This window comes from Quercus suber, unplaced genomic scaffold, assembly GCF_002906115.3.
Source record: "Quercus suber isolate HL8 unplaced genomic scaffold, Cork oak 2.0 scaffold_170, whole genome shotgun sequence".
NCBI classification, from domain to species: Eukaryota; Viridiplantae; Streptophyta; class Magnoliopsida; order Fagales; family Fagaceae; genus Quercus; species Quercus suber.
Window position 1 is genome coordinate 764,897 of NW_027069630.1, and position 12,194 is coordinate 777,090.

Below are 12,194 nucleotides of genomic sequence, written 5' to 3' on the forward strand. Positions count from 1 at the left end.
GACTCTCGACAGGTGACAACCAACCCTTTAACTGCTATAGGTCTCCCTCCACCCTGGCTGAGGATTGAATCTCAGGCTTGTGTCGTATGGCAGCCACCAAACATTGCCTAGCTGAGGATTGATCTTCGCGGATCTCACAAACACGACATTCGGAAGGATATTTGACTTTTTGATGCAGAGTGGAGGAAACAGCCCCTAGCGTATGTAACTAAGGCCTGGCTACAATCGTCGTATAAGGGGAATAGACATCTACCATAATGAAGTCCACCTCAACTACTTCTGAGCTAGTCTGTACAGGCAGCCGTATCTGTCCTTTCGAAGTAACCATCCTTCCCTCGAAGCTAACCAGGGGAGAACAGTATGGAGTTAAGTCATCAAGCGTGAGGTTCAGCCCCTTGAAGAGGTCAGGATACATGATCTCCACCGCGCTGCCCTGGTCCACCATCACCCTCTTCACATCATATCCCTTGATCCTAAGTGTGACTACTAAAGCGTCGTCGTGAGGCTGAATGGTCCCAGCTATATCTTCGTTCGAAAAGCCTAAAACGGGCGGGGCAGCCTGTCTAGAGCTCCTCGGATCTCGGCCGATATCCCCTGCTGGCAGCCGAGCCACTGACATAACCTTGGTTAACTAGGACCCTGTTCTTCCTAGCACTACGAAAATGACGTTAATAGTACCTAATGGAGGTTTTGTAGAATCTCTCTTCTCGGACTCAAAATTCGCTTGACCTCCTCGGCCACTGGAGTGGTGCAAAAGATGCCTCAACCTGCCTTCACGGACCAGCTGGTCCAAATGATCCCTCAAGCTTCTGTAGTCTTCAGTGGCTGCCCATGGTCTTAGTGGTATTGACAATAGAGATTGTGATTGCGTCTCTCAAGGTTCCCTACCATTTTACTCGGCCACCTAAAGAATGACTCGTTCTTGATCTTTTCCAGGACTAGATGAACGGGCTCTTTGAACACTGTATTGACTGCTTGAGCAGTTGCTGAGCCTGACTGCCCGGCGAAATCTCTCCTCGGCTTATTGTTGTTATAACGATCCGACCTGAAGTCCTTCCTGTCCTGGGGGGTAACCTTATCCTTACCCTTCCCTTGCTGCTGATCTTCTTCAACCCTTTTATATTTCTCAATACGGTCCATAAGCTGACGCATGTTAGTGACAGGCTTGTCAGATAAGGATGTCCTTAAACCATGATCAGTGGGGAGACCCAGCTTAAATGTGTCTAAGGCCATTGCTTCAAAGTTGCCCTTCATATCATTAAACATCTCCCAATATCTATCCGAATACGCCTTAAGTGACTCGCCCTCACGCATGCTTAAGGATAGCAGAGAAGACAACGGCTTGGCCACCCTTCGGCATGTGACGAAACGTGAACCAAAAGCTTGAGTGAGCTCTTGATAAGAATCGATGGTGTCTGCTTTCAAGTTATCAAACCACCTCATGGCCACGGGTCCAAGACTAGAAGAGAATACCTTGCACATCAAAGCTTCATCTCTGGAGTAGACAACCATCCTTTGGTTAAATGGCTCACATGTTCCATAGGGTCAGTTTTACCGTTGTAAATAGTAAAGGTTGGCTAGTTAAAACGCCGAGGAAGCTTCGCTCCTTCAATCTTGCGCGTGAAAGGTGAACTGGAGATTTGATTCAAAGCCTTGCTCATGGCATCATTGTCCACCCCTCCATATGGTGGCCCTTGAGGTTGCTTCTTACGAGGGTGCTCATCCTTATATGAAAAAGATTCGCTGATTGGACTTCGAGACCTCTGCTCATAGGTGATGTATTGTCCGTCACCTGAGTCGTCATCAGAGTGCGAGGCAGCACGTTTTCTTTTCGCACGGCGCATCTCCCTTCTTAACCTTTCAATCTCTATTTGCATGCTGTTTTTCTCTGCATGAGAAACATGACTTCCGCCACGAGGTTGAGCTCGTTCAGTGTGTGTAGTATGCACACTGCCTTCATGGTCTTGCCTCCGCTCCAAATTGAGAAAAGGATCAATATGTTGGGACGCCCCAGACTCTGTCGGTTGTTGCCTTGGTTCAGCCATGATCAACTGTTGCTACTTCCCCTTATACTCAAGCTCTTCCCACAGACGGTGCCAATTGTAGGGTTAGGATTTGTGGCCCAAGCCCAAAACAATAAGTTTGTAGAGTATGGGTGAAAGAGCTAAGTTAAGTATTGGATTGACAACAACAAATCACAACTTTCAAACACAAGCCAACATGAATTTACACGTAAAACCTGAAAATCCGAAGAGATATATTATTGTTTATCTGATGAACAAAGGTCTTAGCGTCCCAGTCAAGTTCTCTCTCCCTCCTTTATATAACCACCCTTCTCTTCATCTCCATCGTCCACTTGTTCCTCATCCATGAGTTTGCTTGAGTACATGTCACGTCAAGCATCTTCTTTTAGCTCTGTGTGAGTGGTGGTAGGTTAGGATGCACTGTTCATGAGTCTTCTCCACATAAATGCGGTCAGAAAAGTTGCTGCAGAGTATTAAATACGGTGGTAGCAGCTTTCCCCTTAGATATTTCTCCATCCTTATCGTTTCCAGCATACTCAGAGCTTAGCTTGATCAGGTGGAGTCCTCGGAAGGTCATTTTGGCCTTTCACACACTCAATTGATTTATAATATTTGTGTAAGAGGATTACAACCTCTTCGGATTGTAATAATTCTTCCTTCTGAGGGTCCCACTTCCAGATGGGCCCTGCCTTTTCTATCTCCTTCTTCTTGGTCGCAAAATAGCTCTCCTATGGGTTTTCGGCCCATTATGTTGGGCTGAGCCCTTTTTCCCCCACAGTTCCTATTATACCCCTATTAATTTATTAATTCAATTTTTTAATAAATTTATTTAAGAATAATTTTGAAAACTTATACATTTTTAAAAGGTAGACAAGACAATAAATGATGTTCCTTTAAAAAGTTTGACTTTTCAAACAGGACAAACAAAATGAGACGGAGGGAGTATTATACTTTGGGTTATGTTATTATGAAGTGCTTTAAGGATAACAGTAGAATTTTCAATGTAGTCAGATTAATTTGCTCTAGAGTTAAAAAGTCTAATTTTACTATTTTCTATATTAAATTTTGTTGCTTTCTAATGTAAGTGGGATCTATTTTATTGTCTTTAACGATTGCCCAATAGCGTCGGTGAACATTCTCCTTAATTTTTAGGAGGATAAAATAATTAAAATAAAGGTTAAATTACAATTTATACCATTTAATTTTGCTTAAAATTCTATTTAGTCTTATAACTTTTGATCATTCAATTCACTCTTTTAACTTTTATCTTTATTCAATTAATTGGATTAAGCACTTTCGCCATTGTTTATATAAATTATGTCGTTAGTCTCCCAAAAAATAACATAGTTTCTATTTTGGGGAGAACTTCAAAACAATAAATCACCAAAAAATCATTTCTCTCCCTCTCCCTCTCTATTAATAAAAACTAGCCATCGAGTACGTGCATGAGCATGTGCCCTTAGGTTCTTTTTTCCTTTGTGTGTAAAGTAATCAAATATATACAAAGTGAATACACATATAAGTAAATTGCAAAAATGTGCTGAAAAAGAAAGCCTAAAAATAATTTGAAGATGAATTTTTACTACATCAATATTATAAAATAGAAAGGAGAAGCAAACTCAACAAAACAAAACAAAAAGATATTAACCAAAAAAAAAAATAAAATAAAAAACCATAAAACTTACAACGTAAAATAATCATTTTTTTTTCTATGTTCGATACAGTCTATTGATTTCTTCTCATAAAAGTACATACTTTTTATTTATTTATTTATTTATTTTCTTAAAGCCTGATTTGTCCTGAGGTTTAAGTCGTAGCCTCTGGAACTCTTGGAGATGGTTGAGAGCTGAAGTTGGTATTTTCTGAAGGGGCACGAAAGGTTCATTAGAGCATTCATAGTTGGAAATTCTATCATATTCTATTTTACTATCTTAAAAAGCTACTTTATCAATTATATAATATCATTTTACAATACACTCAACATTTCAACTTTTATTTTAACATACTACACATTAAAATATTATATTTATACAATAAAATAAAATATTTACATAATAAAATAATATATTTTAAAGAGAGAGAGAGAGAGAGAGAAAATGAGATAGTGGAGAGAGGATATGAGACCATGCAAAAGTTGTAGGTAAACTAAAATAATAATTTTTGGATTTGCAATACTACTATAGTACCATCGCAAATTTGTGATGACAATGTAGCAGTATTGCAAATTTTTTTAGCTTTACCATGCTAGTTGCAACTAGTTGTTGACATTTTTTTGTGTTGAAATGGAAAATCTTGGCAAGATAGGCATATACCATGCCAGTTGCGAATGCTCTTAGCCCGAGATTTATTCCATCTCTGCCAAATAGCCCAACAGATCATCGCAAACAACCCCGAACTAATGTTAGAGTTGCTCACTAGACCAAGAAGATTTGCAAAAGATGTTACAGAAACTAGGGTTTGTTTGGTAAGATATTTTTAGTAGCGTTATTTGTATTTTTTGGAAATATATGTCAGTGAAAAAGTGTGTAAAAATACGTGTAATGTTGTTTAAAAACTGAAAATTGTTGTTTATACAACGGTAACAAACGTGCTCTATTTCTCAATTTTCGCCCTATTAGAAAGGCTGGTACGTAGAACGAAATTGACAAGTCTACTAGTAATGAAAATTGTTAGGATAAGTTTAAACAATTCCCAGAACATGACAACAGGATTGAAAGAAGAAAACTTGTACTAATGAGGCAGGGCAGTATGCCCACAATTTACGTTGACAGAGTAAGATGTGCATGAATGAATGAGCTCCAAATGGACGTTAAAGAACATTTTCAAACGTTTCTTTCTTGGAAGTACTCTTAGTTGATTTACGAACTAAGCTGCTAATCCCACTTGACAGTTGTTTTTCATTTTTCATGTCTTTTCTCTGTTGTTGGAGTACTTGTTTGTTTACATGATAAAAAAAAAATGTACTCAATTGATCACAAAAGATATAATAATATGAAAAATTATGAGGTACTTCTGGAGTACCGTAAATGCGTAGTCTCTCATTTCATATGAATAGTGAGTCTCATCATTAATTTAAGGGATAATTACAATTTGCCCACCTGTGGTTTGACCCGATTTTTATGTGCCTACCCGTGGTTCAAATTTTGACACTTTGCCCACCTGTGCTTCTGACCGTTAGCCCTCCGTAACCCACCTCTCCACTCTCCGTTACTCTAACACAGAAAATATAAAAAATAAAACCATAAACGGATCAAAACACTCCTCACACGAAGAACATGGACAAACATGAAGAACATAAACAAACATGAGAAAAAATAAAACTTAAAGAACTCGTTAGAGTACTAAAATAATTTTAGTCAAATTGAAATGGGGAAATTTTCATTTTAAATATTGTTTTAAAGCGTTTATTTGCCAAAGGAAAAAGAAATTAAAAAAAAAAAAGGACGTTTCTTTTTGAGACTCACACAACAAAGAACAAACTGGGCAAAATCAGTGTCTTTGAAGCACAGAAGATCAGGGCCCACTGAGAAATCTCTGCAAGCAACGAAACCCCAAATGCTCAGCACGAAACCTCTCCATCTCATCACCTCCTCTTTCTCTACAAACTTCTTCCTCCATCTTCGCAACGACGTCGTCCCAGCTCCTCACGAACCCATATTCGTAATAGTCGTCGTCGTAGACCGTCTTTGCCTTCGAAACGGCGTCGAGTATTTCCTGCAACGCCACGATCCGACGGCTCACCTTCCTCCTCGCCTCCCTCACCATCGGATTAACTCCAGGCACAGAGTCCAGCTTCAGTAGCAGACCCATCAGCGCCTCGTTCATCCTCATCGTGGGTCTGAGTATGTAAAATTTTTGCTTCGTGGGTTTGAGTTTGTGAAATTTTTTCGTTCATCGTGGGTCTGGGTTTGTGAAATTTTTTCTTGGTGGTTTAGCAGTTGTGGGTTAGAGTTTGTGACTTGTTTTTGATTTGATTTTGGGTTTGTGATTTGATTGTGGTTTGATTTTGGGTTTGTGACTTGTTTGTGGTTTTGGTGGTTGGGGTTTAAGGTTGAGGGCGGTGGTGGCTATGGCAGTGGGTTGTGGTGGCTGGTGGTAGGGGCATAGAGTTTGAAACTTTGTAACTGATATTCTTAAACTGAAATATGCGGTGACATGAGGTGAAGTTCTGTTTGGTTGCGGAAAAAATTGAGGGACAAGTTTTTGAATTTCTGCATTTTGTACTGTGAAATATTTGATAGAAATTAATTTTCTTTGAATTAAAGATTTTTCTTAGTTACTAGAGAACTTAGCTGGAGTTATTTTCTGTTGAAACAAATGGAACTAACGAAGCGAAAATCTCAGCTCAAGTGCTCAACTCAGTGAGAAGCTTGGATTTCTCTTTCTTTTTGTTGTTGAAGTTTTCGTTTGCCTTCTGATCAATCAAAACAAAGCTTAAAGCATAAGAATCTAAATGATTATTTTCGTTATATGTTTGTTACGGTGGTATAATAATGGTGGTAATTAAAACTGGAGGGTGAGGTGGAGATTACAGCCTTGTTGGACAATTCTGGACTTGAATTCAGCTTCATAAAAATGTTCTTAAGCAATCCAAAACCCTAACTTTTTGATCTGTTTTGTGTTTTGATTTTGAAAGAAAACGTGTTAGAGTAACGGAGAGTGGAGAGGTGGGTTACGGAGGGCTAACGGTCAGAAGCACAGGTGGGCAAAGTGTCAAAATTTGAACCACGGGTAGGCACATAGAAATCGGGTCAAACCACAGATGGGTAAATTGTAATTATCCCTTAATTTAATTAGTGAAACCTACCATATAATTGATTTTGTCAAAGTAAAGTCTTCCTCTTAGATTTTTCTATATGTGGTGGATCCAGTTAATGCAACTTGGAGAATCCCTTCGGAGTTTGGATTATACATCTAGTCCAGTTACGGTTTACGGTGCTTAATTATTGCTTCCCATACTCTGTTCCAAAATGTGAGATAAGCTTGAAAGAGAGATGCAAATTTCTACTAAAAATGCCATAATTTATGGCGACAAAATGTGCTAATACTTCCCAACTCCAAGTTGCCCCAATAAGACAACTACTGGTCATGGTGTCCACCTAATCTTGTTAGCTTGCCATTGCAATATCATTGCATAAGAGCTGCCCACAGTCTATAAAAGATCCAAGCAATCATTTCCTGCTAATCCAGGAAATGATTTACAATATGAGATTGTGGAGGTCCTGATGATTATCCTAATAAGGTCGCATCATGGACGAATGAGGGAGAAAATAGCAGTTGCTGCACATGGATGGGGTTGACTGTAACGGTAATGGCCATGTGATTAGCCTTGAGCTTAGTAGCAGTTGACTCTATGGTTCCATCAACTCTAGTAGCAGCCATTTCTGCCTTGTTCACCTTCGGCGACTTGACCACAGCTACAATCACTTCAACTTCTCTCAAATACCATCTACTATGGACAATCTTTCCGTGCTACACTTCTCAACCCCTTTTATTCCTTCTTTGTTGGTCAAATTCCATCAGAAATTTCACTATTGAACAAGTTGTCTATCCTCAATTTATCTTATAATCACTTATTTTCTCCCGTGCCAAATTTGTTAGCAATTTTATGGTTCAATGAGCTCAACAAAATTACTTATTTGTGCCATTGCAAAAACAATTTAAAAGAGAGATCCCACCCTCTCTTGCCAATTGCACCCAACTCAACTTTTTTTTGGACCTAAGCTCTAATGACATCACTGGTCCCATACCAATTTGGGTTATGAACCTAACCAAATTAAATCATCTAGACTTTTCATTGAATATGTTGCAAGGTAGCATTCCAATCTCCATCTCTCAACCTTTTGTCTTTCTAGACATAAGCTCCAACAGGCTCCAAGGATCGCTCCCACTTCTATCTTCCCCCATCTACTTCTATTCAATCTCAAAAAATAAGCTTACAGGAAAGATCTCACCAATGATTTGCAATATGATTTTTCTTGAAATTCTCAATTTGTTGGAGAATAGCTTAAGTGGAAAAATTCCAAAATGTTTGGGAAACTTGAGTGATTCACTCGTGATATTGAACTTGAGAAGAAACAATTTGTATGGCACTTTTCTTGATACATGGACAAATGGGAGCAAATTAAGGACGATTGATTGGGTCAAAACAATTTGAGTGGAGAGGTGCCAAAATCAATTGTCAAATGTGCAATGCTGGAGATTCTTGACATTGGAAACTGTTTGCTTGTTTAGACCTCTTAAACTAGATTGTTTAATCTAATATATTAGCCAAGTGATTACTTAGGTTAATTATTCAGATCTAGGTCAAATAATAATAAATCATATCTTGCAAAACAGCTGAAAGTAAATAATACCATGATACGATGACTTAGGAAAACCAATAAAACGAATCGTTTCAAGGTAAAAACCTGGAGAGGATTTGACTTAACAATCTTCAAGGCAAAGCAAATCTACTATAAGAGAATCAAAATTTTTACAATCAAATTTAACCCTAAATCTATTTCTACCTCAAGTAGTAACTTACTGATACGACTATATGCAAGCTCCAAATCTACGAACTTCTTCTCTTTTTGGACTTACTACAACACAAGCACCCACACTTGTGACTTTGAGATCCCACTCAAAGGTTTTAGATCACCTTCACTTGTTAATCTTTATAGTAGCAGCTAGGTTCTACCAATGCTTGGTTGTAGATCTTGCTCTGGTAGATGCTTGTGTAGTTAGAAAGTACAATACCTTTCAGATCTCACAAAGAGTAATACATAAGTCTTCCAAAAGTCTCCAAAACGTAGCTAGGGTTTCCTTTTTATATGTGGACAAGTTAGATTGAAATCCTAAACGTTTTCGCAGGCTTGGGCCTTGTTTGAAAATTCTGCAGAATCTGATTTTTGTGATTTTCGATTAGCTGAACCTAATTTTCGATCAATCGAGCTTGGCAGATTCTGACTCTTCTTTTTTGTAGTTAGCTCGAATTTGAAGCTTGAAACATACATCTTTGAGCAATGCCTAACACATAGACTAGACATATTTTGTTCTTGGTCTGGCAACACATACAAAATATAATTCTAAACATTTAATCCTAAATCTTTAGAATCTAAAAATATCTCTCTTTGGCAATCCATGACAAAACACACATACAAAATGAATCGCTCAAATCAAACATTAGCCCAATTACAAAGTATTGCCCAAATACAATTCTATCACAACTACTAGCCTGTTGAAAGAATTAACCTGTAAATTCTTAAAAATCTAAAAACAAATCATAAGTGCATGTGTGGAAAATAAAGTACAAATCTATAAATAAAAATTTGAACTTGAATACACAAAAACATGAAAATAGACAGAATATCAAACTAATAAACATCAAATATACTATCATAGCCAATGAACCAACAATGTTTGTGAAAAAAGAACAATAAAACAAAACAAATATACATGAAAATAATAAAAAGAAAAAATACATCAAAATCTCTCATCTCAAAATCAAAAGCAACTCCCCTTAAATACAAAATCTCTCTACTCCCCCTAAATACAAGAGCCCTCATCAAAACTAAACCTAAAACCTATTCCCCCCTTTTGTTACGAATTGCCAAAGGCAACCATCAAGCATCAGAGGGTGGAGGAGGTGGAAAGACACTTCTAAACTCGGCAAATCAGTTCTCAAGGTAGCCACCTTAGTAAGCAACTCATCAATAAACTGTCCATGAGCTGCCTTAGTAATCATAAAGGACTCCATCATGGCACAGAGTGAGAGAGGAGGGGTAACTATAGGGTCACCAACATCATCATCACTAGAAGGATCCACAACTGCAATAGGATCCACATGTACCTCCTTAGTAGCGGGCATGTCACCAGAGGCAAGAGCTACATTAGTAGTTTCACCTTATGATCTCTTTGAAGTCCCAGTGTCTGGTTCAACACTCTTCATCTGTGCTTGTTGTTGTCTGAGAAATGTGGCTCTTGTTGGGGTAGTGATATGAACTAACTCTAGAGGAGGAAAGTTTGATAACCCTAATAAGCTTAACACCCTATATATATACACAGGAAAAACAGCTTTTGTGCTTTGGACTTACTCCTATAAATATCAACAATAGTTTGAATGAATAGGGAAGGAAAACACATAGATCCATCTATGATAAAAGCAAAAAGGAATGCATACCTATCTATAGGAACAATATGAACATGAGAGATAGGGAAGATATTGTGGCAGGATTTCCTTAAATAAAGATAGTTAAGCTCAGTAAACTCATATAAGTTTATTTTTGGTTCAGATCCCCAAGAAACTGACCTACCACAAAGCAAAGACATGATATCATCTACTAGAGAAAACTCAGTGTATGGATATATGAGTTTACGAACTAAAGGTACACCTAGAGCTTCAAAAACTATATGTTTAGTAATCCTAAACTCTTTACCTCTAATCCAAGTAGTTATATAATGACCACTTGTAACCTCAGGATAAATAGAGAGATTTGAGTCAAACTCTCTAATGCAAGAGGAGGATCAGAAACACTACACAAAGACACCCAATTACTAGACACTAGATTCCTACGTGTGGAAGGATCTAACTCATCTAAAACAATCTCTCTCCCCATATCAACCTATACTTGTTTAAGGTCTCATAGACTTCCTCAGTCTTAGCAGCAAGAAACCTAACCCTATCAACCAAAGGAGAGGCAGAAGAAGAAGAAGCAGGGTTTTTATTTGCTTTGGTTTTGAATTTCCTACCAACCTTAGGATCCATGTCTAAGGTTTAAAAAAAACAAAAACAAAAACTATAGGTAGATTGCATCAAATAGTATTAGAGCAGAAGATAACCCAAAATTTTTGAAAAACTATATGATGCATGACACTAGTACACAGATGATGCATGATCTAATGCTCTAAAATAGTTCAATTTCATCTCAATTTTGAAAATTGACCAAGAAAAATAGAAATTTAACAAAATCCCCAATTTTGAAAACCCTAATTTTTCAAAAATTATTATATTGATGGATTGAATGACACAACAAGTATAAAACATGTTATAATCACTCAATTAGGCGGTATCATAAGTCAATTTCAATCAATTTAGCCTAATTGAACAAAATCCCCAATTTTCTCAAGAACACATAAACCCTAATTTCGAAATTTTGACAAAATCATGAAAGTTTTGACATTAAAGCCTAAGGATCATGTTAATATAATGCATGAACAAAAACCCATCCAACAAATTGGATTAAAACACTCAAAATCATCAAAAAACCCTAAAATCTCTTTAGTTCAAAATTTTGAAAAAATTTGATGACAATGCATAAATGCATGTAATTTAAACAAAAAGAAGGGGTAAAAGAGTCTTACTTGGTGTTGAGGAAGAAAACCTTTAAGACTTTGACTCGATATAAGACAAAAAAAATTTTGAGTGAGAAGGGATCGAGATAGGAATCGAAGAAGTAGAGGACAAAACTCTAAAGAACTATGATCTAATCGCTATTTGTTTTTAAAATAAGATTTTCGATCGATCAAGAGGAATTGAAACAGGAATCGAAAAACATGTAAAAACAGATCCGACTGATTGAGAGGAAATGAGCTTCGATTGATTGAATCCTAAAGAATCAGAAATTTTGAAAAACTTGGAAATTTTCTACAAAACCATTTGGAAAATAAATTTTTATGATATGGGATGCATGTTAATGACTCCAAAGGTTTTCAAAAATTCCTTCCCTTCAAAAAAAATTTCTTTCTTAAGCCAAATCAATTTCCCTGAGACACTTCTTACCTCACACCCCCAAAAAGTATTAAACATATCAAGAAGTTAAATTTTGCATGGTCACAAAAATTAACACACAATCACATGTACAGAGTTTAACAAAGATTTTCTTGTGGTGTGCAACTAGTAAGTGTATAAGCTAACCAAAAGGTGATATGTAGATGGAAAATAAACACAATTTCTACATTATCAATCACATAAGTTTGAAAGTTACTATCACCTAAAGAGTTACATCATATAACTCTCAGATCTCCTAGAAAATATGCTTGCAACCATGCAATTTTTTTTCCTTTTCCTTTTCTTTTTCTTTTGAAGCATATTTTTCTTGGATTTTCTTTTAGCTTTTAGCTTTTTTCTTCTTTTGTTTATTTTGAAAGCAACACTTTAAATATCTTGTTGTGTAGGTGCTACACCTTATC

At 37.0% G+C, this 12,194-nt stretch overlaps 2 protein-coding genes across 2 annotated transcripts; both read right to left on the reverse strand.

Moving 5' to 3' along the window:
- Positions 1–837: 837 nt before the first annotated feature.
- LOC136069449 (uncharacterized) lies at positions 838–1,512 on the reverse strand. The gene has a single exon (XM_065777984.1). The coding sequence runs from the start codon at positions 1,510–1,512 to the stop codon at positions 838–840; it is 675 nt and encodes a 224-aa protein (XP_065634056.1).
- A 4,025-nt stretch (positions 1,513–5,537) lies between these two features.
- LOC111984845 (BAG family molecular chaperone regulator 5, mitochondrial) lies at positions 5,538–5,855 on the reverse strand. Its single transcript, XM_024016463.2, has one exon. It carries the CDS (start codon positions 5,853–5,855, stop codon positions 5,538–5,540), a length of 318 nt encoding a protein of 105 aa, XP_023872231.1.
- Between the last annotated feature and the right edge of the window lie 6,339 nt (positions 5,856–12,194).